Raw genomic sequence first — 26,546 nt, forward strand, 5'->3', positions numbered from 1 at the left:
CATATCCAGTTGACTTTACCGGATAAAAAAAGCTAATTCTGGGGCAAAACAGAAGAGCGCTTCTCAGAGAACCGAGCTGGGAAACGACATACATAACAGTCGTTTTAATTTTCATCTGAGTACCTTATACCTGCTGTTTCTAAGAACTGGCGACTGGGATGCCAGCGTAATACAATTCCCTTTCTAAATGTCACTAACCCGATTTAGGCAGAGCCCTACCTGAACAAACACGGGCTTGTTCTGTATGTTGCAGTTTTAAGGGAGAGATTTCAAATTTCAATGGCTCCAGGACCCCCACTGCCCTGCCCTGGGCGGATATGCCGCCGGAGCTGATCAGAAATGACATTATCATTTTCTCTGAACTCGTCCCGATTTTGGCCGGGAGTTTGCGGAAGGCACGGGGAAGTGAAGGGAGAGCGGGAAGAAGTAATTTCTTCCTCGAAACGAACCTTGAAAAACCGGATCTTAAAATACAGAAAGCAAAAAAATATTTAAGCAGCTCGATTAGCGGTTTTCGGATGCGGGAAGAAGGTGGCAATTAAACAAAAATTGCCCGGAGTGCTCGGCGGGGAGGCGAGCTGCGGGGCCGGGCAGGTGGGCGCCTCTTCTTCCCCCTGCGCGGGTGCGGAGGGGACGGAGAAGCCTTCCCGAGGAGCCGGCAGCCTCCGCTCTGCCCTGCGGTGGCTTTTAGGGTGCGGGGGCCGGGATGCCCGGAGCTCCCTCCCTCCCCTTGCCCGCAGCACCGCGGCCACGCGGATGGGAAACTCTTGTGAGCTGCCTCGTCGGGCTGTTCCGCCCAGAAATCCTTCTCCAGCAACACCGTTTCTTCCCCAATCCCTGATAGAAAAAAAATTATATATATATATACATATAATTTAAAACGCATGTAGGAACAACGCCCCTAACATATAAATCCCATCGAGAATAACCTTTGGTGGCTGAATTAAAAACTACAGTGAGCAGCTGGGGATTCGGGGCACGGAGCGGTTCTGACTTTAGTCAGCCGCTGAACGCCGCAAGTTTTGTGGGATGCATTTTAGAAAGGGGAGCGAGGCATGGAAGAGCAAAGGAATGGACCCAGGGAGTGCCCCGAAATTTTATGACTGTGAGGATGGACGCTGAAAACCGATCTGTAGTTCAGAGCTGAAAAGATTAAGGAAAGGGACAGAGTATGTATGGACAGGGAGATAAATGCTTCCCTCCGCCTTTCAGTAGCTCCACCTTGTGAATATACCTCAGTAATTATGAGAGGAAAAAGTATTATCCATCTAATGGCATATTTTGCAGGGCTGCATCCAGGCTTCCCGATCTCTCTCCAGTGTCCCCTTTCTCTCAGTGGCAACGATAACATTTAACGCGAAGATAAAAATAAAGCTCTCCCCGAGCAGCTTCCAGGACCTCAAAAATTACAAGTCCAGCGGATCCGCACGGGGGATTCCCGGCAGCCCCAAGCCCCCGGGGAGGCGGCAGCAGCCGGACGGGGACCGCGGAGCCCCCTGCCCGCTCCGCTCTGCGCCGCTGCCCGGTCCCCCCGCCCTGCCCCGGCCGCAGAGGGGCACCGCGGGGCTCCCCGCCTCGCTGCGCCTCGGGGCCGCTCGTTAACAGCGAAAATGCGGCGATTTCCCAAATCTAGGACTGATGGGAGAGCAGCAGCAGCGCGGTGGCCGTGCGGACCCCGGGGCCCCCGCACCGCCGGGGCTGCGCTGCCCGCGGGGAACGCGGGGCAAGGGGAGCGCCCCGGGGGTGTGGGTGCGCTCCCCCCGTGCCCTCCGCACACGCGTTGGCAGCGGCGCGACCTGCCGGGAGAGGAATGCGAGCTCCCGGGAGCGCAGCCCCGCTCAGGCCGGGATGGGGATGCCGAGGCACCGCGCACTCCCGGGGCCGCAGCGCTGGAGCCTGCCGCTCTCCGGGACTATCGGGAGAGAGTCCTGTCCCCTCCAAACGCCGTGGGGAAACACGCACACAAGGCATTGCCGCACGAAATCAAACCCCGGCGCGCCTGTACTGAGAAAGAGGGTTTGGATTAAATAAATCTCTCTGCCTGGTTTCCTCCTCTTTCCTCCAACAGGCTGCCAGAGGGACCCCCTGGAATTTCTTTTGGGGTGGAGGGAGGACTTGGAGCGACTTTTGCCTCCCCGGTTCCCTGCGCGGCTGCGGCCGGCTCCGCGGAGCTGCGGAGGAGCGGGACAAGCGGGTCCGGGCTGCGGTGTCGCCGCGGAGCTGGCGGGGGTCCCGCAGGGACGGACCCGCACCCAGAGGTCTCCGCTGAGCGCTCCTCGGTGTTGTCCCGGCTCCAGAAAGGCAGTTCAGCTCCCTCCTCATAATATTCGGGAAAGGAGACAGACCCCGAACTTTTTTTGTTCTTTTGGCTAAATAAACAGGGGGGTGGGAGGGTGGTACAGGGGGCTCTGCGGGGCAGAGGAGGAGGCGCAGCTCCAGAGCGGCGCGGCCCGGCCGGGACCGAGGCAGCCCCGCTCCCGCACCGCTCCCGCACCGCTCCCGTCCCCTTCTCCGGGTGTTTGCTCCCGGCTGTTATCCTGAAAACGGACACTTGGGGTCGCACTTTCTGTCTGTTTGAGCTCGAAAGCGGTGTAAAAAGAAGCCCTAATCTCCCTTAATCGTTACAAAATGTTAAAAAAAAAAAAATCCTGTTACCGGACCAAGGAAAAAAAAAAAAAAAGGAAACTAAAAAAAAAAATCTTACAAACTGAATACTCCTTTGCATGCAGTCACTCTCAGGGAACAGCAAAGGAAAGCAAACACGGTCCCCTCAGAACAGAAATGTAATTATATTTTCTCCCTTCTCTCCCTAATATTTGCAATTGCCTGTGTCAATGCCTTTGCTTTACTTCAGGGAGAGATTTTCTTCCCGTGACCGGGAGGGTTTCCCCGGTTGCACACGAAGCGCTGACAGCCCTGCCGAGCCGGTGCTTCCCTGGCTCCCGGCTCCCCGCTTATCCCCCCCGGCCTCTCCCGCCGCCAGCGCCCGCTCCCGGCCGGACCCGCGGCCGCTTCCCCTCGGTACGCTCGCACCGGGGCCGCTCACACAAAGTTGAGAGGGTGGATGCGTGTGCGTGGCGTGGGGGAAGCTCCCTGCCCTGAGATCCGCCACGGGACGGCAGCGGGCAGAAAGGGGCACTTTGTCACATTTAGAACAAAGGGACGGGCAGGACGTCCCCGAGTCCCCCTCCTCTGCGGGCTGCAGAGGCCGAAAAGCCCGAGCAGGAAAGGGAGCAGAGAAATAAATAAATAAACAAACAAACAAACGCGGAAATAAATAAATAACTGACTGGGGAGGCGCGGGCGCTGGAGGGGGAGCCGGGGAGAGCCCGGAGGTGCGGGCAGGGAGCGGCGGGCGCTCAGCTGGCGCTGCGGAGCTGTCACGGCGCGGCCCGGCCCCGCCCGGCCCCGCCGCCGCGCTGCCATTGGCGCGGCCGCCGCCGGCCCCGGCCCCCGCCGCGCTCTCGGCGGGCACGGCCGTATAAGAAGCCAAGGGGGGCTGCACTGTGATCACAGCTGCACAACGAGCGCTGGCGGCGGCAGCTACAGCACAGACCTGGGCTGTGCTCGTCCCCCTTCTCCTCCTTTTTTTTTTTTTTTTTTCTTTTTTTTTTTTTTCCCTCCTCCTTCCCCTCCTTCCTCCCCCTTTTCCCTCCCCTTCGCCTGCGCTGCCAGAGCCACCGAAACTCCCGTGCGGAGCCGTGCCGCCGCCGGTAGCCCGTGCGCTGCCCCGGCGCTCGCTCGGGCTGGAAAGTTGCGGCGGGCTCCGGGCTCGGCTGCGGCGGGGAGGGGGCTCCGGACTTACAAAACCCGGCCGGCGGCACGGGCTGGGCGTTTGCACCGACCTTCTTCTTCCTGCACAGAGCCGAAGGCAGCATCTTTGTTTTGTTTTGCTTTTGCCCTTCCTGCTACCGCTCCTTTCTCCTTGCGACCGGGCGCCGCGGAGCCGGGAGCTGCCGCAGCCCGCGGTGCGGGGCGAGCGCTGACACCGAGAGCCAGCAGCCAGCCAGGCGGCCCCGGGGCACGGCTCGTCCTTGGCTTTGTTGCTCCGGACTGAAGAAGCCCCAGAAGCCGGGAGAAGGAGGCTGCGGAGGAGGGGGAGCAGAGGAAAGGAAGCGAGAGCCGAAAGCCAAAGTTGGTTTGGAATAGGGGAGCGCGGCCAGCCCTCTGCCAGACTGCGCGCTGGGGTGAAGCCTCCAGCCCCCTCCGCCGGGAGAGGTGCCCGCAAGACAGCGATGGCCGGAGAGCTCAGCATCGGAGCCGAGCTGCCCACTAGCCCGCTGGCCATGGAGTACGTGAACGACTTCGACTTGATGAAGTTCGACGTGAAGAAGGAGCCCCTGGGCAGGAACGACCGCTCGGGCAGGCACTGCACCCGCCTGCAGCCGGCCGGCTCCGTGTCCTCCACCCCCATCAGCACCCCCTGCAGCTCCGTGCCATCCTCGCCCAGCTTCAGCCCCACCGAGCAGAAGACCCACTTGGAGGACCTGTACTGGATGGCCAACAGCTACCAGCAGATGAACCCCGAGGCGCTGAACCTCACCCCCGAGGACGCTGTCGAAGCCCTCATTGGGTCCCACCAGGTGTCCCAGCAGCTGCAGGGCTTCGAGGGCTTCCGGGCCCACCACCACCACCATCATCACCATCACCAACACCACCACCAGTACCCCGCGGTCACTCACGAAGACCTGGCCGGCAGCGGGCACCCTCACCATCACCACCACCATCACCACCAGGCCTCTCCCACTCCTTCCACCTCCTCCAGCTCCTCCCAGCAGCTCCAGAACTCGCACCAGCAGCATCCCCCCTCCAGCAGCGTGGAGGACCGGTTCTCAGATGACCAGCTGGTCTCCATGTCTGTGAGGGAGCTCAACAGGCACCTCCGAGGCTTCACCAAAGACGAGGTGATCCGCCTCAAGCAGAAGAGGAGGACCTTGAAGAACAGGGGCTATGCCCAGTCCTGCAGGTATAAACGTGTCCAGCAGAAACACCACCTGGAGAACGAAAAGACGCAGCTCATTCAGCAGGTGGAACAGCTCAAGCAAGAAGTGACCCGGCTCGCCAGAGAGAGAGACGCCTACAAGCTCAAGTGTGAGAAACTTGCCAGCAATGGCTTCAGAGAGGCCGGCTCCACCAGTGACAACCCGTCTTCCCCTGAGTTCTTCATGTGAGTGCTTAACAAAAATAATTAAAAAACAAACAAAAACCCCCCACCCCCCAAACCTGACCCCTGTCACCTTCCCCCCCTGCTCCCATCCTCCTCTGACATCTCCATCCATCCGTCTGCTTGACTAGAGAGAAAGGAGGAGAGAAAAATAGAGACTTGATTTTTTTTTTTTTTTTTGCAGCATCCAGTCTTCTAGAGTAGCTGTGGGAAAAGTAGGCTGGGGGTGGGGATGGGAGAGGTAAAGTGCAACTTTTTGACTTTCGTGTGCAAGTTAGAGAGAGAGAGACAGAGGCAAAGGAGAAAAGGACAAGTGAAGCGTTTTATAGATCGCTTGCTTGCAGAGCGAGATGGACTTTAAAAGAATAATAATAAAAAAGGACAATGAACAAGCCATCGATAACATACTGCCTGCTTGGAAAGAGAGAGGACATATACAGCACCATCTCATGCACAATTTACCTGCTTGGAAAAAGAGAATAAATAAAAAGGACAATATATGCAAACTCTTCATATATTGCCTGCTTTGAGAAATAAGTTACAGGACTCAGATGGGACATTCAATCTAAGAAATGAAAGAATGAAAGAAAAAAAAAAACTCATCAGTTTTATTGCCTGCTTGATTATATAGAAAAATACGAAAATCTGCATTAAAAATATTAATCCTGCATGCTGGACATGTATGGTAATAATTTCTATTTTGTACCATTTTCTTGTTTAACTATAGCATGTTGATCATCGGTCATAGATTTCTGTTGTTGTTTTGTTTCATCAATAAGAAAAGCATCACAAGTTATCGAACTTTTTACTGCTTGTGCAGTTTTGTTCGTTGGTTTTTGCTCTTGTTTTCTTTTATGGTTGTTAGCTTGTAAATATCTGCTACTTCAAACCGTACAGGAGAAAAATACACAAAAAACAAAATAACATTTCAGCAGGCTGGTTATACGGTTTGTTTGGTGTTAAGGAGATACTTAAAGAAAAAAAGTTATGGGCATTTTGCATTAGAAAAAACCAACTTTGTATATCTGGTGCACTTTTAAGTTGTATTTTTTTGTTGTTGTTGTTAGTTTTCATTTTGGTTTTTGTTTGTTGGGGCAGAAGCAAAAACGCCTGAATGGCATTGACAAACCTAAACTTAACAGGGAAAAACCCTCCTCGGTGATTAGAACCTACTCCATGCCTTAAAGTGGCAGCGAAGCTCTTTCCTCCAGGACAATTCCTAGCCTGAGTGTTTAGGCTTGGCCAGATAATTTCCCTTCTGATTGTACTCTCAGGAAGCGAAGGACGGACGAGATACCAGTCCCATTAAAAAAAAAACAAAAACAAACCCCAAAAATCCCCAACAAACCTGCCCCTAGATTTTCGGTAAATAAAGAGGAAAAAACAACCCCAAATCCTCCTCGTTACGAGTCAAGCTGCGGTAGCAGCGAGGGCTCCGTGCCGCCACTGAAGTTGGGTTTCTCAATGGCAGCAGCTGATGAGTGGGCTGGGAAAGCATTTAAATCTAAAACTTTTTTTTAAGAAGACATACTGCAACTTTTAAGTGTATTCTTTTGCAATGATTTGTAATCTGCTTCTCTGCTTCCCTATGCAGCGAGTGAAAGTTGTAGCCAAAATTTATTTGCAGTTGTATAGTAGTAGTAGTTTGGAGTCTTGTGGGTGTTTTTATTACTTTTTTTTTTTTTTTTTTTCCTCCTGCAGGTCAGTAAAAGGATTTACGTTGCACTGACAAAAATACCAAAATGAAAACTTATTTTTTAGTTTCCTTTTAGGATAGCTGGCACTGCTGGCCGGATGCATTTTAAGTTTGTATTAGTTTATAAATTAACAGTAATAACAAGATTGTAATGAACAGCATGGTGCTTGCAGTTTTAAATATTGTGGATATTAGTCATGCATCAGAAAACGATCTTTGGTTTTTACTGATTCAACTGTGTTGAAATCAAAACATTGCAGCAGCGGAAAAAAATTGTTTTTATTTCATGTAAAGTTCTGAAGGGATCAATTTCAAATCCTGCTTATGATATGAAAAATATTAAAAAACCTGGTCTATTGTAGTTTTATTCAGACTGGTTTCTGTTTTTGGTTATTAAAATTGTTTCCTATTTTGCTTATTAAAATCATTGAAATGGCATTTCTTGGAGGGACCTGCTTCTCTGACGTCTCGTGTTCCAAAAAAAAAAAAAAAAAAAGAAAAGTTGTGGCCCCGTCCCTGTCCTCGCCCTGCTGCCGGGCTTGTGGGGGGCTGCGGCCCGGGGGTTGCGGGGCTGCTTTGCCCTCTCAGGAACGCTGCTGCTCGCAGGGTAGGAGCGCTCAGAGCGCTCAGTCCTCCCCGTCCTCTGCGTGGCTCGGAGCTGGCCGGGGCAGGGGGAGCATCACGGCAGCCCCTGCGGGGCGACCGGAGCGACGGGAGCTCTGCCGGGGGGTCCGCCCGGCGCTGCCCCGCCGGGAGCCGGCCTGTCCGGCCCTGCCACCACGGGCTGGGAGAGCGGGGCACAGCTGAGGGCAGGCACTTTCATCCTTTTTAATTTTTTTCCTTTTTTTTTTTTTTTTTTTTATTTTTATTTTTTTTATTTTTTTTTTTTATTTATTCATTAAAAAAGGAGAGGACTTGGACAAGTCTCGTTTCCCCAGCTCCTTTGGGGTCAGGGCTGCCCATTCACTTTCCTTCCCTCCATCTGCACCCTGTATTTATTCCGTTTTGGGTTGGTTTGGGGTTTTTTTCCCCTGAAGGCTCGTTAGATGCATGTGGAGAAGGGGACAGATCTCTCCCCGCCACCCCCAAGGGCTCAGCACCTCCCAACTCCACCGCCACCCATCAGCTGCTCCCACTGCAGAATAACCACACAGCTCCCTAAATTGAAGGAGGAGGAGGTTAAAAATCGCTCCCGGTCCTTGCCTGGGTGTGGGAAAGGGACTCCCTGAGCATGGTCGCTGCGTGTCTGAACGCTGCTGCTCTCCAAGTGTGAAAGCGGTGTTGAACTTTAAATCCCCCCTAAAAACAAAATCCAAGGTACCACACAACCAGAAAAAAATAGGTTCTCTCTGCCCTGCCCCTCGTCCCAGCAGCAGCGAGCTGTTCTTTGCAGGCATGGCATAAAGCGCCTTTGAAGAACAAACAGGTTAAGGACAGAATGTGGAAAAAAAATAATTTAAAAGCAAATGCAGCGACTTAAACCCCCCGCTCTTAAATCCCATCCACATCCCTGCCTTGTCAGAGCCAGCTGGGCCAGCCACTGAGCTGGGGGAGCTTGGAAGGGGCCGGGGCCCGTCCCAGCCCCCCGGCTACATGAGTCAGGCCCGGAGAACGAGCTCGTACCCTGCTGCCCTGCCAAGGGGGGACAGGAGTTTGCAGAGGAAAGGGCTGGGAGAGCCTGGCTTTCCCTGTATAGCCTCCCCCCTTGCCAGTAAATGCTATGGCTGCAGAAAGCCTGAGAGGAATATTGTTTGTGGGAACTGCCACCGCATATTAATGTCCCCTCATGCATGCATTGAATAAATCACTAGGGCTAATTGAACAACAACAACAAAAAAAAAAGTAGGAAAAACAGGCCTTAGAAAAGCCCTCCAGATTCCCACCACAGAACGGTGTCAGCGGCGGGGCAGCCCCGCGGCACGGCCCGGGCGGCCGGGGCTCTGCCGGCCCGGCACCGCTCCTGGGCTTTAATTTATTCCTTTAGAAAGAAAAGTAAAACTCAACCGAGTCCCAGCGGGGCACAGCCCGAGTCGGTGACACCGGGATCGGCCGGGCTCGGCTCCGCGGGAGCTGCGAGGAGAGGGGTCCGGGCCGCGGCTCCCTCCCTCCCTCTGGGCCGGGGGTAGGGCCGGCTCCTCTGTCCGCACAGGCGGCTCCAGGGGCCTCTGACCCACCCAGGGGCCGAAACCCACCCGCGCTTGTGCTCGACCCGGCCTGCGGCTGGGCAGGCTCTGCCCTGAGGGCAGCGGCCCCGGGGCCGGGCAGCGCCGCGGGTACCGGGGCGGGCAGCGCCTGCCTGTGCCCCCTGCCTGCACCCCGGGGAGAGCCCCGGCAGCCAGGGAGGACGCCCTCCCTTCCCCTCCTCTCCCCTGCCTTCCCATCCCCTGCGCTCGGCTCGCCCGGTGCCATCCGCGGGTCTCGGCTTTGATCTCTCGCCGTTCATCACCGATCGGCGAAGGGCTGACACCACGAGACAGGGCACCACGGAGAGCAGCTCCTTGCAGCCGAGGGAAAGCTCCTCTTTTCCCTCTTTTTCCTCTCGGGACCGGCCCGCCCGGGGGTGCTCCCCCGGCAGCGGGGACTGTGCAGGTCAGCTCTGGGCCCGCGGCTCCCCGCTCTCCCCGGAGCGCGGACAAGTTGCTGCCAGCAGCGGGGACAGAGCGTGCATCCTGCCCAAGCCCCTCTTCTCCACCCTCTCCGGACGTGCTGCTTTGCCGGTGGCTCCTCTGCTCGTCCCTGGCTCCCATTTGTCCCCACACAGCGCCGGGCCGGGGTCCAGCTCCGGGAGCTGCTGCAGCTGCAGCGGCCCGGGCGTGCCCGGGGCCCGGCGGGGCCGAGCCCTGAGCACCTCCCGCTCCGGGAACCGGACAGGACACCCGGCACTCGCCCTCGGCGCTCCCCGGGAGCGAAGATGCTGCGAATTGTCTCCCCAAAAGGCGGGTGTAGAGGCCCTCACCCCGAGTGTCGCTTCGAAACCTCGGAGAGGATGGGGTCGGCAGCGAGATGGGACCGGACCCGGACCGGGACAGGGATTCGCCAGGGCCCGTGCACCGCCGGCCGGAGCAGGGGTTCGGGCTCTGGGATGTGCTGGGGGCAAGAAGCCCGGCAGGGACGGGCGGCTGCCCCGCACCCCGGGGATCGTGGGGCGTGCGGCGGGGAAGGGCCCAAGGTTTGCACCTCTAAATCTGGCTGCCGGACGACGTTTCCCTATGTGATCTCACGTAGTGCAGGAGGGCGATTCCCTTCAGCGAAAATCATATTATTTTGTTTGATTTCGCAGTTTTCTAGGAGCTATTGCTAAGAGCCGAAGCGAGCTCCGCACCCCCTGCCGGGACAGAGGTGACGACCGGCTACGGCTGCTCCCAGAGCCGAACGAGACAGACAGGAAACACAATTGGCAACAGCCCCCCCCTCCCCCATTTACTGACACAGAGAGTACAGAATATCGCTGCCAACGTTTAATAGACTCCTCTCAACATTCCCTTCCCTCCTCCCCTCCAGGAGAGTGTATAAAGCTGATTGTCTTTAATTCCAAAACAGAGACATCTAAGAGTAAAAAGACGTTTTGAACTAAAGATAGAAACATCACTCTAGGACTTTCCAGAGATGCTGAGCGCTGCTGCCGGCCGGCACATGAGTTGCTCCGTATTGAGGTGGGCAGGCGAGATGTGTTACAGGGATGCGCCAGGGCTTGCGAGATAACTGTTCCCAGCTGGTTTAGGGTTTAATTTTTTTTTCCTCCCCTCCTCCCCCCTTCCCCATTCTCCCTCGGGCTGGCGCAGTGCCCGCCTGGCTCTAGCAGGCTGCTCGGTGCCGGTGATTGACAGAGCGAGGTCAGGGAAGCTCTTCGGGGCTGGGGGTGTCGGGTTTCGGGGAGGACAGCTAAAACATCCCCAGCGCTCGGGAGCCCTCTCTGGCTCCGCTGCCGTGCGCAGCTTCCGCGGGGAGCCCGCTGCGTTCCGCAGCCCGCGGAGCTGCCGAGTGCCCGGCTCCGCCTGCCGCTGCCAGCATCCTCCCCTGCCTCCGTTCCAGGGGTCCCTTCTGCATTTTATTTTTTTAAATCTCTATTTGGAAAGCTTCAATTTCTTTCTTTCTTTCTTTCTTTCTTTCTTTCTTTCTTTCTTTCTTTCTTTCTTTCTTTCTTTCTTTCTTTCTTTCTTTCTTTCTTTCTTTCTTTCTTTCTTTCTTTCTTTCTTTCTTTCTTTCTTTCTTTCTTTCTTTCTTTCTTTCTTTCTTTCTTTCTTTCTTTCTTTCTTTCTTTCTTTCTTTCTTTCTTTCTTTCTTTCTTTCTTTCTTTCTTTCTTTCTTTCTTTCTTTCTTTCTTTCTTTCTTTCTTTCTTTCTTTCTTTCTTTCTTTCTTTCTTTTCTTTCTTTCTTCTTTCTTCCTTCCTTCCTTCCTTCCTTCCTTCCTTCCTTCCTTCCTTCCTTCCTTCCTTCCTTCCTTCCTTCCTTCCTTCCTTCCTTCCCTTCCTTCCCTTCCTTCCTTCCTTCCTTTCCTTCCTTTCCTTCCTTTCCTTCCTTTCCTTCCTTTCCTTCCTTTCCTTCCTTTCCTTCCTTTCCTTCCTTTCCTTCCTTTCCTTCCTTTCCTTCCTTTCCTTCCTTTCCTTCCTTTCTTTCCTTTCTTTCCTTTCTTTCCTTTCTTTCTTTTCTTTCTTTTCTCTCTCTCTCTCCCTCTCTCCCTTCCTTCCTTCTTTCCTTCCGTCCGTCCTCTCCTTTTCTCTCCTTTTCTCTCCTTTTCTCTCCTTTTCTCTCCCTCTCTCTTTCTCTCCCTGTTAAATCCTGATGTTTCACCCCACTAGGGTTGCATTAAATCTGAAGTTATGGGGCACACAAACACACATTCTGTAAATAGCTTATTGCATAATCCTGCATGGTGTATTCAGTAATGTTGCATGCAGTGGTCTGATAGGATCCCACACTGGACTTCTGCTTCATGCAAGAAGAACTAGAAGAGGGGAGTTAAAAAAAACTTTACAAGCTCTGCCTTTTCTTGATTTTTAAAGGGTGGCTTTCAGTAGTAAATTCTGAAAGCAGCATGAAGTGCTGCAAAAGGTTTTCTTGCTAATGCATCCAGGACAGAGAAGAGCCAATTTGTATTTGTGAGCTGGTCCTGTGCATCACAGTGTGTGGAAGTGTTGGGAAATGGGCTGTGCTATACCGGAGACCCAAGGTACTGCAAATCCTTTGCCCTAAACAGAATTGCTCCAATGGGGGTTATGGGGGCTCATTGTATTTACAGTTTTGCCACAATATGGTTAGAATGAACACTGCAGTGAAGAGGGGAGAAAATACTCCACATTGAGAAAGTGACAGGTTTTCTGTCCCAAGGAGCCTGCTGGTAGGTTTTAGAGATAGTTCTCCTCTGCCATTTTTTATTTCCCATTTTAATGTTTCACTGTTTGTCTTAAGGCACAGATTCAAAACACTGCATTTCCACTTTATACATGTGTTCTCTTAAAAGATTTGTTTAGACAAGGAAACCAATGCTAAGTGTTCTCACTCGAAAGAAATTAAATATATAGAATGATAAGCTGCTGCTAAAATATATAAAAAACACTTAAATTAATAATAAGAACTTGTTCTGAGGCAAAATTCAATTTTACTTCCTATTATGCAATCTTTGCATGTAAAGTTGCTTTAATGCAAAATAGCAGCTCATCAAAAATTCTGTTTTATTGGTATCAAAAATTTATGATATCCTGAGGCATGAGGGGCAGAGAGCAAGGTAGCAAAGCTGTGTCCTTTTACCAAGTTTAGTGCTTTTCTTTAAAGAAACATCTCAAACTTATTTCTTCTTCCTTTTTCTTCATTGTTGGCAGTGGGTGAAGGTTTATACCAGAGAAAGCTCCCCTGCCAATGTCACTGTGTTGCTCTGTGTTTTTAAATGTACTCTCTCTGCAGGATCTAGCTTTTACTGCAATTCTGGGAGATACTAGGACATATCCACACAAGTACAGAGCTGGGATTATTTCTGAACTGGGATGTTTTCATCCAGAATTGCAATAACACACATGGATTGCAAATATATGGGCATTGCTTGTGCCTGTATTTGTCTATTGAATCCTGCAAACTGCCTCTGATAAAATGTAAAGATCTAATCCTGCTTTAGCCTCGACTTCCCACTAATGAGACTCCATTTGTTTCCAGAAAGGTGCTCCTGGCTTTATAAAGGATATTAAACACATGGTGACAAGGGCACTGTGGTCAACACGTTGTTTTTTTTTTTCTGAATTAAGTGTGGCAAGAAATCGGTGCCAAGCACCTGAAATCTGCATTAATAAAAATAAACAGTACTTACTCCTTCTCCAGTAGAAATTCAGGTGATTTATTAAAGGAAGCCACTGACCTTTCAGAGGTTGTGCTGACCTGGCCAAGGTGAGCTGCAGAGAGAGCAGGGCTCAGCCTGACAAGCTCCTCTGGGCCGTGCTGCCTGTGCTCCCACCACAGAGCTGGGACACAGGGCAGGATCACCGAGCACCAGGGGACAAACAGCAAGGTGGGAAGGCAGCACAAGCCCCTCCAATCCGTGTGTCCATGGATCTTATTTCCTATGGAATGGAGCTGAAACTTTCCTGCTGGTTCAGGGAGCCCACTCACAAAAGAAATTATAGTGGACAATAAACCTGTCCCTCGCTCTTCAGCTAATTGCTTCTTCCTTGCTCCTGTGCTGTGGTGCATTTATTACCTAAAGAGAAAGGGAACATATAATTATAAACACGTCTCTGAGCTAACATAGGCCCTCACAGCTTCCAGATCTGCATTTTCTCCCTATTTAAGGCAGCCAACAATTACAGGGAAAGAAGTGTTTGAGTCTGAAATCTCTGCTCCTGCAATCCTGAAGGAAAGATTTTGCATTTCTCCTCAGTCTGGTCCCCCTCTGCCTCATTGTCCAATTACATCCAGCTCCACATGTCTGCAGTGGAACATCAGCTCTATCCTGCACAGTGGCTGATAATCTGAGTGCATTCAAGACACCAAAAAGAGAGGAGTGCTAACCTCCTCCTGACACAGGCCATCCTTATTTTTCTGTCAGCCTTGACCCCTGGATCAAGTGTTTTATTCTGGGGGTTGCAGTGGCTGCACTGGGCTGTGAGCAGGGGTGGATCTCAAGGGCTGAGGAGCACAAATTCACCAGGGACAGCACAGGTTTTGTGCAGTGACAGGCTAACCCAACCCACAGAGGGATGGAAGGGGCAGCAAGGGGCTTTGTTAGCAGGAACTTGTTTTGAAAGGGTATTTCCAGACCCTCACTCCTCTCAAATCAGGTACCCAAAAGAGCAGGGTATTAAGCAAATACCTGGGAGCCTCTGGGACTACATAATAAGTGACTCATGTTCAAGTCAGATAGACAGACAGGAATCATGATAACACCAATAATAATGAAGTCTATGACTTTCTGATTTGCAGTGTTACCAGAACTTTCTTATGCAGTGATTTCTGTCCTGCTGCATGGAGGCTGAAACCATGGGGTGACACAAAAGAAAAAGAATCCTTAAATAGCAGAGAAGTTTAAATTTGAAATAAACAGACCATATAGTCATGTTACTCAGCTCAATAATTAATGAAATAGCTTGGGTAAAATTTAAAACAAAGCAGAGGCATCAGCTGATGTCTGCTTCAGAATCTAAACCCAATGTTCCTACTAAAAGTCATGTATCTTTTAAAAGAAACCCTTTGCCATAATCTGTTTTCAACTGAAGTCTACAGTAAATATATAAAGATTACTGAATCACATTGTTTACAGATGAAACAGTTTAAAGGTGAAGTTATTTTTGGTTTAAATCTTCTGTGTTTTAAAATGAAAGGCATTTTTGGAGTAGCTGTTGAAAAACAAAAATACCAGAAAAAAAGAAAATAGGAAGAAGATGAAATGTGGCACTGTGAGGGTTAAGCAAGGTCCTAGGATCCAAGTAAATATTTATATGAGTGCTCAAAGAGGGGGGAAAAATCTCAATATAACCAAAATATAAATCACGGTGCTTTATGTTAGCTGTCAAATTATTCTAGCCCCTGCATTCCAGTACTTGCTCTACTGGTAATGTCACATACAATATGTGGGCTTATGCCCTGGTGCAGGTTTGGCAGGTAATTAAAGTCAGTTGCATGGAGGTTTACACAGACTCCCTCCGACCCACTGCAAGACAAACAACCTGTTAACTGGGAGAGCTGCGAGTGTGCAGAGCTGGGTGGGAACAGGGATTCTCACAAGCAGGGGGGAAAAGCCTGGCTCTAGGCTGCTCCTTTCCTCTTGTGCTCAGTCTGAGTTAACTCTTTGGGGTTTCTGGAGCTCGTTGCGCTTTGCAGAGGCAGTGAAAGCTGGGCAGCAGCAGAATCAGCAGCCAGGCGTTTGTCAGAGGGAAAAAATAAAAATAAAAGCAAGCCCTGGGGGCTGCTAGCCCTGGAGTCAGGTTTGCCTGCATTCCTGGCCTGGGGGAGACGATTCTTGCTAGAAGTCATCTGTGATTTAGTTTTTCTGCTTTGTCCAGCCTCTCTAAACTGGAGACTCCAGTCACAACAGAGTGAATTATTCCCAGCAGCTTCGTGGTGCAGCCTGTTCCCCGAGCCGAGAAGGTCCTGGGGGAACTGCAAATGATGCTCAGAGTGTGCATCTCACGGCCTTTGATGAAACTCCTTCCAAAAAGACAACCAGGATCAAACTCGGGGGCTCCATTGGCACTCATCTTCACGTTCGACTCCCTCGTGTGAGAGAGAAGGTCTCAAACCTTCGAGTCCTCGGTTCTGCTCGGCCTGTCGGTGCTGGTGTCTCCCTGGGGTGGATCTGTGCTCCGTGCGGGGCTGCGGGCTCTGCTCCGGGAGCTGCAGGGCCGTGAAGGCACAGACCTGTGCGGCTGCACCCTCGGTGCCAGGGAGCCGTGCCAGCCGTGCCAGCCGTGCCGTGCTGTGCCAGCCGTGCCGTGCTGTGCCAGCCGTGCCAGCCGTGCCAGCCGTGCCAGCCCCACCGTGCTGTGCCAGCCGTGCCAGCCGTGCCGTGCTGTGCCAGCCTTGCCAGCCGTGCCAGCCGTGCCAGCCCCACCGTGCTGTGCCAGCCGTGCCGTGCCGTGCCAGCCCCACCGTGCTGTGCCAGCCGTGCCGTGCCGTGCCAGCCGTGCCAGCCGTGCCAGCCCCACCGTGCTGTGCCAGCCGTGCCAGCCGTGCCGTGCCGTGCCAGCCCCACCGTGCTGTGCCAGCCGTGCCGTGCCGTGCCGTGCCGTGCCGTGCCAGCCGTGCCGTGCCGTGCCAGCCCCGCCGTGCCCCAGCCCCGGCCCCGCCGCGGCGGTGGCGGGCACTGCCCCCCGCTCCCTCCCCGTGCCCTGTGCCATCCCCTCCTCCAGCCCCCAAACACACCCCAGGCTGCGGGCACGGAGTGAATCCTGCCCCGCACGGGCTGAGTTTCATCGCCGGAGCGGGGACTCCCATCTGCGAGGATCACCCAGCACCAGCATCATTTCACAGGGGCCAGCGAACAACCACCATCTGTTTAGCTGCCAGAGGACCCATTCATATTCATTTACCAAGTCTCTTATGCTAATCTCTGTCTACATCCTTTCTTATCTTCTAGTCATACACAAAATCAGAGAGCAAGGCCCTTCCTGAATTAGCCCAGATTCCTGTTACTCAGCTTGGGAAATGTTGGTTCCCTGACAGTAAGGGGAAAAAAACCCTCCAAAACCCCAAAGCATGCGGAGATCAGCTTTTGGAATTGCTTAGGACCATTTGTCTGCCTTAATCAAATGGTGATTTGTCTGCCTGATAGGAGTTTAGATAAAGTTTTCAGCAATTTGCAGTAATTAAATGTGAAAGGGGAAGAAGCAGAGGGTTTCCAGGCAACATTCTGCAGAAGGGGAGTTTTGGAGGAAGGCAGAGAACCCCTTGTTAAACATCTGCCAGTTTGCATGGAAGGTAGTGGTGATTTCCCTGCTCTGATGGAGTTCCCCGCCTCCTCTTCACTCCCTGCAAAGATTTTCTCCTCCTGTTGTTAAATTCAACTGGAGGAAAAAGACAGTCCCTGGAGAGCAGGAAAATTTTGTCCAAAACAAGATATTGCCTTAGATTACAACAAGTGACAGATATAAAAAGAAAAAAAAACTCCCAGGGAATGACACTGTCACCTCCTCCACAAGGACTTTGCTCCCATGTCAGAATTATGCAAGGTACAGTGCAATGCTTGGGACATTCAAGACAGTTGTCAAGAGCAAAGTATAAACATTTCCAGCAAATGCACTTAATAGAAATTTGTTTGCCAAGTGCTGCAGCGTCCTTTCTTGGTTATGGCAAGGAAAAGACTTTTTCATTAAGTGGGAGGAAAAAACCCTTCCCCAGTTAAAACCAAAACAAACCAGCTTTGAACAAAAATCCTTTTCTGGTGTTTTGCTGTGTTCCCCGTTTGTTCCAGCAGCAGGGGACCCCAAATATTCTGTCTTCCTATCAGGTATTCCCTTTCACAAAGGTTATCTGTGGGAGAACAGCCCCACTCAGAGATGGCTCAGAGCTGACCAGAGAATGGATGTGGTGAGTGAATCTGCTGCTGTGATCCAAACGGGGGTGCAGAAGAAATGCAGTGAAGGCCCTGTTGTGCATAAACCACATTCCTGGAAGAACAGAGTCTGTGGGAATTTGGACATTGGACTTTGCTGGGGCTAGAGGCTGACCCCAGCCTCCAAGGGGGGTTTAGGTGCTTCTGCCAGGGGATAGCTGAACTCAGGGAAGAGATAATTCAGCAGCAATTAAGCTGTAACCAGTATCTGCCTTTGCTTGAATCACTTGCTCCACCCTGAACATGCAGTACAGCAGGGCTGGAATCTCCTCCAGCCAAGAACTTGGGACTCCAGGGAAGGGGTGTGTTCCTCTTCTGAACTAACAACTTCATTCCAAAAGCAACCACAGTTGTCTTGAGCTACTGTCGCCAGCTCAATATGCCTTTAGCAAGAAACAGAAGCTTTCTGTGAATGAAAGGGGCCTGGAGATGATGCTTCTGTTTTAATTAACTAATATACCCTATAGATTTATCCTTTTTCCTTTAAATCTCGGTTGGCTTCTTTAATTGCTGTTCTCAGTGACACAGTTTAATTCCCCTCCCTGGCCTGCTCTTGCCTTTTCCCAGGACACTCTCACTGAGAACACCCATGAGAACCCTCTCTTGTCGCCTGAGTGCAGGAGGAGCTGCTTATGACCCCAAGATGATGTTGGAAAACCCTCCCTGAGTGTTTCCCTCCATGCTCCCACATGACAGAAGTGTTGGTGGGAGTTCTCTCATCCAACCTCCCACTCCAAGCAGGACTGTAGTCAACACCAGATCAGGTCAGCCATGACTTTGCCTCAGCAAGTCCTGAAAACCTGCAGGGGTGGAGATCCCACCACCTCTCTGGGTGTCTGTTCCATCCATGTTCTCCTAATTCTACTTCTAGGATCTTACCTGTCTACAAAGGAACTCTATTCTACCAGCAGGACAATAACCCCAAGACATGTTGCAATATTCCCCATCCCCTGTCCTTCAAACTAAGAACCTGAACACCTATTATGGAAATTAGGAAAATTAAACCTTCTGTTTAGATTGATAAAAGCCCCAGCAGGCTGTCCCTCCAGCTCACAGGTTGGAGACACCAGTAGCATTAGCAGTGAGCTCTGCAAGTCCCTGGAGTTCTGCCCCTGGGATGGCCAGGAGGAGATTTCTGCCTCTCTCAAGCTTAGGTCTACTTGACATTCATGAAAATCAGGTATTATTCTGCCTCTCCTGGCTTAAGGCTCAATTTGTTAAGGTGTTTTCAGAGCATTCCCATCAGATCTACCAGACGTGGCAGCAGGATTTATTTACCCAGTGCACAGGTAATGTCCTACCCCTTCACCTACAGGTGCAGCTCTGCAGCCTCTCTCCTCCTGTCTGGCTCAGGTTCCTCTGTGCAAGGCAGAACAGGGAAGTAACAGTGCCAGGAACCCCTGGGAATGGCTGTACCTTTGGGAATGGCTGTACCTTTGGGAATAGCTGTTTGTACCTCTGGGAATGGCTGTTTGTACCCCTGAGAATGGCTGTTCCTCTGGGGATGGCTGTACCTTTGGGAATGGCTGTACCCCTGGGAATAGCTGTTTGTACCTCTGGGAATGGCTATTTGTACCTCTGGGAATGGCTGTTCCTCTGGGGATGGCTGTACCTTTGGGAATGGCTGTTTGTACCTCTGGGAATGGCTGTACCTCTGGGAATGGCTGTTTGTACCTCTGGGGATGGCTGTACCTCTGGGAATGGCTGTACCTCTGGGAATGGCTGTTTGTACCTCTGGGAATGGCTGTACCTCTGGGGATGGCTGTTTGTACCTCTGGGGATGGCTGTTTGTACCTCTGGGAATGGCTGTACCCCTGGGAATGGCTGTACCTCTGGGAATGGTTGTACCTCTGGGAATGGCTGTACCCCTGGGAATGGCTGTTTGTACCCCTGGGAATGGCTGTTTGTACCTCTGGGAATGGCTGTTTGTACCTCTGGGAATGGCTGTACCCCTGGGAATGGCTGTACCTCTGGGGATGGCTGTTTGTACCTCTGGGAATGGCTGTTTGTACCTCTGGGGATGGCTGTTTGTACCTTTGGGAATGGCTGTACCCCTGAGAATGGCTGTTTGTACCTCTGGGAATGGCTGTGGCACCTCTGGGTGCTGGAGCAAACCCCGTCCTTGCCTTCTGCCCCCCAGGCAGCCAGAGCTGGGGCCTCTGACTGAAAGGAGAGATTTGGATGCCCAGCACTGGGACAAAATTCTGCAAATGGCAAGGAGGCAGATGTCAATATAGGATGGAATGGAGTGGATAATCCTCATGAGGGCATGATTGAAATCATTGCTTCATCTCTCACTGGCCAGCATGGGTGGCATGTTTTCTAGTTGGTGATGGGGCTCCGAGAAAAGTTATGAGGATTACAGGGGAAATGTCAATGTCCTGATATTTTTACCACCAGTTAGAAGATTCAGTGGTGATCTGATTGTCATCTAGTCCACAAAGAGAAAAAAAATTCTCTTGGAAGAATCACCCAGTATCTACAAATTAGAGGAAGATGAAATACAAGCCTCCGAACAGTGAACTTTTTGTCATGATAAAGATAAAATAATAGGTGATTTGAACAACTCATGAGGAGTTACAAAGGTCTAATCCTTTACTTGGAATCTGTAGGGAAAGGATTGGATATTTTTCCAAAAGTTGTTTTAATCAAATTAGGAATTAATCCTGACGAGTCCTAGGGTCTGTTATACATGTGAAATCAGATTAAATGGTCACAGTGACTTCTTCTACTCTTACAATCAATGTAAAAAATGTAATTGCAGTGCTAGTGAAACAGTGAAGAAATATTCTGCAGAACTAGAGGGGAGGCTAAAGGACAGATAAAAATATTATGAATTCTAGAACTTATATAATATATTGCATTCACTTCAGCAAGAATTCCACCATTGTTATTTTTTTCCACATTTAATTTAAAGAGGCAATATCCTTTTAAGCTTTCATTCTTCAGCAGGGTAGATTAAATTTAAAATAGAAAAGTGCTGCAGAATAGATCTGGGGATGTTCAGGGCTGGAGGACAGCTTAATGAAGCAGAAACTGAAATACCATACGTCTCCAATAGCTTTAATTTATACAAATATTATCTTTGTGTCTTTCATAACATGATGTAGAGGAGCTCAGAGTACAGTGTAATTCCTTTGCTTTTCAGGATAATTTTATCCATTTTAGTACCTGGGCTTGAAACCAGCCCAATTCAAACCAAAAGAGCTATAAAGGTTTTTTTGCCTTAATTGCCGAAAGAGGGCTGCACATATAAAATCAATTTAATGGCAGGAAAAGGCTGTGGGGTGAATAAACAGGGATAAGTGCCAGACTGCCTAGAGTCCAGTGCTGCCCTGGGAGTTCAGAGTGGTCACTGCTGGAAGGGACAGGGCAGGGGCAGAGCTGCAGGGGCAGAGCTGGCAGGGGCAGAGCTGGCAGGGGCAGAGCTGGCAGGGGCACGCTGCCATGGAGGCTGGAAGACAACACTGCAGCTCTGCAGAGCCAGCACATCCTGCTCCAAACAGCTGGGCTTTGTGGGACCACAGGGAACGCACCTTTGCAATTTTTGGACCATTTTTTCACCCCAAATTCAGAAGCAGGTAAACGGGGCAGCAGCACCAAACCTCTTGATGCAATAAAGCCAAGAGCAGCAGCAGCAGGAGGGAGCTGGGGTTGAGCACCACTGGAGGCAGGATTTATTCCCTGCTGGTGAAGGATTCTGTGCTGGCACAGGCTCAGGGCAAGGTCTGGCTGCAGTAACACCAATAACCCAGCACAGGGACAGTCACAGACAGTCCCTCTGGGGTGGCTCTTCTTGGCCAGGGATGAAGGGCAGTGTCACCAAAGCAGGGGACTTGCTGGGCTGTGGTCTCTGGAGCTTTCCTTGTCCTGCACAGACCTGGCTGTGTGCAAAAGTGGACAACACTTGTAGGTCTGAGATAGTATTTTTTGGTGTACTTGACCTTCCAGTATTTTGGGACATTGTTGTGCTATTTCATACACTCTGTTTCCAACTTAGACTGTGCTTTAAAGCTGTTAAAGCAGCTTCATTTGACTTGATTTTCATTTCTGTGGCATGAAACAGTGTCTTTTACTAATCTCTGAATAGGACTTTGAAACTTAAAGAGCAGGCAACTAATGTCTAGCACCTTATTTATTCACAGATGTTTGAATCTGCTCAAGACATGTAAAACTGGGCTTTTTTTTCCTCTCAGTGTGTTAGAAGTGAGGAGAAAGAGAGAGAAAGAAAAAACATGTTGCTGGAAGACATCTTCCTTCTGAATAAAAGCAGAGTTCATTAGTGAAGAAGGTTCATCTTTTCTTTATTTTTCATGACATGCATTTTCATGGTTGGTTACAAGTCTGGCATTGCTTCTTCCTTCATATTCTGCCAACAGTTTTCTATGATCTTAATTTTCCCCCCTCTATGAAAACCTCAGGAAAAAATTCCATATATTAACCTGCAAGCATTTGATTGACACACAGATTAATGTTACACAATTAAGGAGTGTTATCAGGTGAGTGCTTCAAAAATCACAATATTTCACAGGCAGGCAGGTTTCCTGACACTACTGTAAGTAGAAATACTTTATAAAAATTATTTAGAATCACCATCCATCATCAGGAGAAACCTTGTGTTGTGCAAAAATAATTGACAGCTTGATAGCTGCAAAATGTTCCCAATCCTATAAAATACACAGCATTTCCAATAACAACACTGGTGCACATGGATTTGCAGTGGTTACCAATTTATTATGAAAAGTGATGGAGTTCTAATTTGAGAGCTACTTGAGTATATTTCAACTGCGTGGTCAATGTCCTTCAAACCATCTCTAATCCAGTCATTTCCTTCGTGAGCAAACGAGCCATGAATATGCATATGAGGTGCAGCACAGCATGGGCTGCTCTGCCACCTCCCAGCCAGAAGGTCACAGGCATAAATCTCCCTGGATGCTGAATGTTCCCCCCACCTCAGGTAGGTCTGGAGCAGCTCCCCAGATTCCTGCACCATTAAAGAGAGGAGTAATTGGGTAGAAACCCTCATGTGTTCACTCCCCCGTGGCTCACAGGGATGAAAGAGAAGCTGGAATTAAAAGGAAGGAGCTGGAAATGAACCCATGAGGTGCTGGCAGGCAGCTCATCCATCCCTCCGTGTGCACCAATGGCTCTGCCTCTTCCAGGAGCATGGTGCCACGGCCTCTCCAGCTGCCCTTGCCCCTCTGATCCCTTTCAACTGGGCTGGGAATGGGTCACCTACTCCATAGCCCATGCAGGAAACACTTTTGGGGGTCAGGAAAAGCCCAGATTGCAGCATCATTCAGGCCCCCAGGTGCTGGTGGACAGGTACCAGGCAGTGGGCTGGAGGTCATGGAGCACCCCAAGATCCAGGCAGCCTCTGCCCTCTGCTCTCTCTTCTTCAAACTGCTGTTCCCTGCTCTTCCCATCCATCCCACGGAGTTTGCAGGCAGAATGAGCAGAATGGGCTTCTCCTCTACTCAGGAGAAACAAAAGATATTTGGAAGATGCCTCTTTTGCCCATGAGCCTCCCCAGCATCCTTGGAGTTATTTGTAGTGATTCTGACCTTGTTAACAGGGGTTTGAGCTACAGACAAGCTCTGACATTGAAAGTCAGAGGGGCAAAGAAATAAAGCTTCTGATAAGGCTAAAAGAGCCCCAAGAAAAAGAAGTAATAGGCATGATTGATTTGGACCTATTCTCTCAGCTACAAGCACATCAAAAACACTAGGTAAAAATTTTGGATTTTTATTCTAAAATTTTATAAAGGTGAAGTATCTTTGGACTGTTTTTATTTGTTTGTTTGTTTGTTTGTTTGGGGTTTTGTGTTTTGGTTTGTGGGGGTTTTGTTTGCTTTTCTTTTAATGTTTTTTTTGTTTTGTTTTCTCTTAAATATTTGTTTTAAGCAGCCATTGAGACATTTGCTGCAAGGTTCAAGTATGAGGGATTTTCTTTCCCCACCATCCCCCAGAATTAACAAGAGAGGGAAGGAACATAATATCCTAGAGTAACAATTAACCTTCAGCCACTTGCCTGTCACACAGCATATGCAGATGCAGGAGGAAGAAAAGTCAGTCCAATGCACACTGGAGCACTGTCCTTTCAAACTCCTGCCAGAGGACACAGGTTTATAAAGGAGCTCATGGAAAAACTGGACCAAATTCTGCAAGAGGCTCGTGAGATGCAGAGGTAAATGTGGTCATCCTTCTTCAAGGTCTCACTGCAATATAAGAACTTTCAACAGGAATTTTCCTAACACCTGGGTGATTGGAAAAATATCTGTAATTATACATATAACTCACTGTGCAATTCCGTATTTTTCTATATATGTATATAGCTTTATATATAATTGTACATATAATAGTAATGAAAATCATTGTCACTCACTTTGCAGCTACCTTTTTTCTTTAGATAAGCTCAGCAAACTTCAAGAACTTCTGCTTGGCCCCAGAAAACACCATTCAGGTTTTCTAGCAGTAACCTAGGAAGGGCTCTGGATAGCTCTTTGACATTAAAATTCTGCACATTTCAGCAGAGAAATCAGGATCTGAAATTAAGGACCAGTGTGGATTCCCTGTCTCCTGCTCCATGTGGTATTGTTGCTCTGCTCTCTGGCAGTGGAAAAACTCCCACTGTCCAAATTGTAGCAATTGCTGTCCGAAGGACATTTTTGTTTTCAGAGACATGCTTTGTTTTTCCCCAGTGTTATACACAATTGTTCCAAGAAAAGAGATATTACAGTAGGTTGTTGCATTATTTAGATGGTATGCAGAATTGTATTATAATTTCATGGGGCAAGAAGTCCAACACCCATCAGAAGTTATTCAAGAAGACTAAATATATCCACTGGTCTTAAATCCAGGCAGTGGGCTGGTTTCACCCCTGCATGAAATAAATCTGGGCAGGTCAGGTTGGCTTTTAAACCCCCCCTTTTCTTTACCCAACCTGGCTTAGACAACTTCACTCAAATATTTTCTTTCACACGTTGCTGGCAAAAGCATCAAAACCCTCCCTGGGTTTATATTACTGCTGACAAATCACAGTAATTCATGATCAGAGCTACTGTAGTTATTCAGAGCAACTAGTGCAGCCACGGGGGCTGAGAGTGACTGACAGCACTGCAAAAATTACCTGCTAGAATTTCTTAGAGCTGCCAAGTAATTTGGGTTAACAGCTCTTTCCCTTGAAGAAGAACATTGCTGAGAGGGTTGGCCCCATGGTAGCTCAGCTCAAGATCAGCCCCAGCAATCAGAGGAGCAGGATGACCAGGATTAAATTGGCCACTGTGATGTTGAAAAATGGAAAAAAAAGCCCCCCAAACTAAAGACAATTTTCATTACTGTCAATGGAAAGAAAAGCCCCCAAAACTAAAGACAATTTAACAGCTGTCCAAGCATCCCTGGTTAATGGAGGAATTTATTCCTGCCAGTGATAAACAAGAAAATAGCCCCACCTTTCCCCACAGGCACCTGCAATATTCCATGGGTGGGGATGAACCACGGCAGCCCCTGTGAGGGGAGAATCCTGGCAGAGCTGGCTGCCACAGACATTCCACAGCTCACAAAATGACTCTGTTCTTCATAATAGAGGTTTAAATTCTGTGACACACCAGTGCTGAGAAAACATTAATAATCTGCTTGTAATCAGAAGTCAAACATCCAGCATCGTCATTTCAAGTTATAAACAGGAGTTCTGTCCAGGAGAAATTTCAGGGACTCTCAAAGTTTAACCAGGTTTCAGAGTTACTGGAGGATAACCAGTCACAGCCTGGATTCTTTGTTCAATTTTACCTTCCTTTTCAAGGGTTTAATGTTGCTGTATTTTGATCCTTCACATTTTAAACCCTCGGTTTTCAACTGGCAGCTTCTGACTTTTCCAACAAGTGTTTCCAATACCTTTACAAACTGCTGTATTGTCTGATAGACTGCACCTTCAGAGCCTACCTCTTTTTAGGGGAACAGAGCCGAGACTTTTATTCCAGGGTTTGCTTCATGACACAGGGATCTTTTGTGGGCACTTCTCTCTTTTTCTTTCTAGGATTCCTTACACTAAAATAGAAGTTACTTTAGAGAAAGAAAAAAAATAAAAAGGTACAAGACTGTTCTTTGTGCATTTAGCTTGCTAACTGTCATGATTTTATGAGGAGTCTCCTGACACCTGGCATTTTTCTTAAAGCCCTAGACCTTGGAGTCATATGGTTATACTAGAGTTCCAGCATTAATTAAGAGAAGAAGGTTTCCAGCCAGCATGGATGTGGCAAAAACCTGAGAATGGTGAACCCTGAGAGTAGAAGAGAAAAGCTCTTAAACTGCTTGTAAAAAAGCTCATGTCTTAGGAGTAAAATCCTAATTTCTGGAGGGAAGGGCAGCATAGAGGATAGAAAAGCCTTGCCCAACACTGAGTTATGATACCCCTGCACCTGCAAGACCTCCTCTGAAACTCAGCCCTCTGTTTTTATTGTGTAAGGCTAATTGGAGCTAGAAGCCATCCAAACCTACAATAGGAAATGAGATTTGAGGAAAACCCACACCCAGCAGACAGGATTAAAAGCAGTTTCCTTGAATCTCAGCCCATCTCTTGCAGACAGATTGTCAGTGTTTCAGGTGTGCTGATGCCATTCTAAAATCTCAAATTATGAAGTGGAAACAAGCAGAAACACAATACTGTCCCTTACTCAGCTGACAAGAGAGGAATCAGAGATTCCTGTAGGCTGGCACTCAGGCCTATCCTGAGTCTTTCCAGCTGAAGGACTAATAACATCTTTCATGCTGCTCCAGGTGACTGAGAAACTCTCTTTAAAGACAGCTGCTGCCAGTCTCTTCTGCCACACATTGGCTTTTCAGGATGAGGGGTTTTTTGGTTGATACAGAAAACTCTTTTCTGTACAGCTCCTGTGGGGAGGCAGACAGTGGATTATCCAGATCACAGAACACAGGACAGGCCTGGCTCAGCTCAGTATTTTTTCCCGTGTCGTAACAAACTTTTGATAACAGTGCAAACGTGCATAAGCAAGTCAGCCCATGGCAAAAAGAGAAATCCACTGCAGCTGGGTGGTTTCTGTGGTGCAATCCCGTGTAACCCTGCTTCCCCTCTGGCAGTCCTTGCTCCAATCTAAGACACCTTTTAAATAAAACAAGTTTGTGAGGCCCAGACAA

General features: G+C 49.6%; 1 protein-coding gene across 1 annotated transcript; it reads left to right on the forward strand.

The window, feature by feature from the left end:
- Positions 1-3,637: 3,637 nt before the first annotated feature.
- Positions 3,638-7,361, forward strand: MAFB (MAF bZIP transcription factor B). The gene is made up of 2 exons (XM_063404641.1): positions 3,638-5,167; positions 5,349-7,361. The coding sequence occupies exons 1-2, from the start codon at positions 4,236-4,238 to the stop codon at positions 5,407-5,409; spliced, it is 993 nt and encodes a 330-aa protein (XP_063260711.1). The 5' UTR covers positions 3,638-4,235; the 3' UTR covers positions 5,410-7,361.
- The last annotated feature ends 19,185 nt before the right edge of the window (positions 7,362-26,546 follow it).

The sequence above is a fragment of the Prinia subflava genome, chromosome 8 (genome assembly GCF_021018805.1).
Source record: "Prinia subflava isolate CZ2003 ecotype Zambia chromosome 8, Cam_Psub_1.2, whole genome shotgun sequence".
NCBI lineage: Eukaryota > Metazoa > Chordata > Aves > Passeriformes > Cisticolidae > Prinia > Prinia subflava.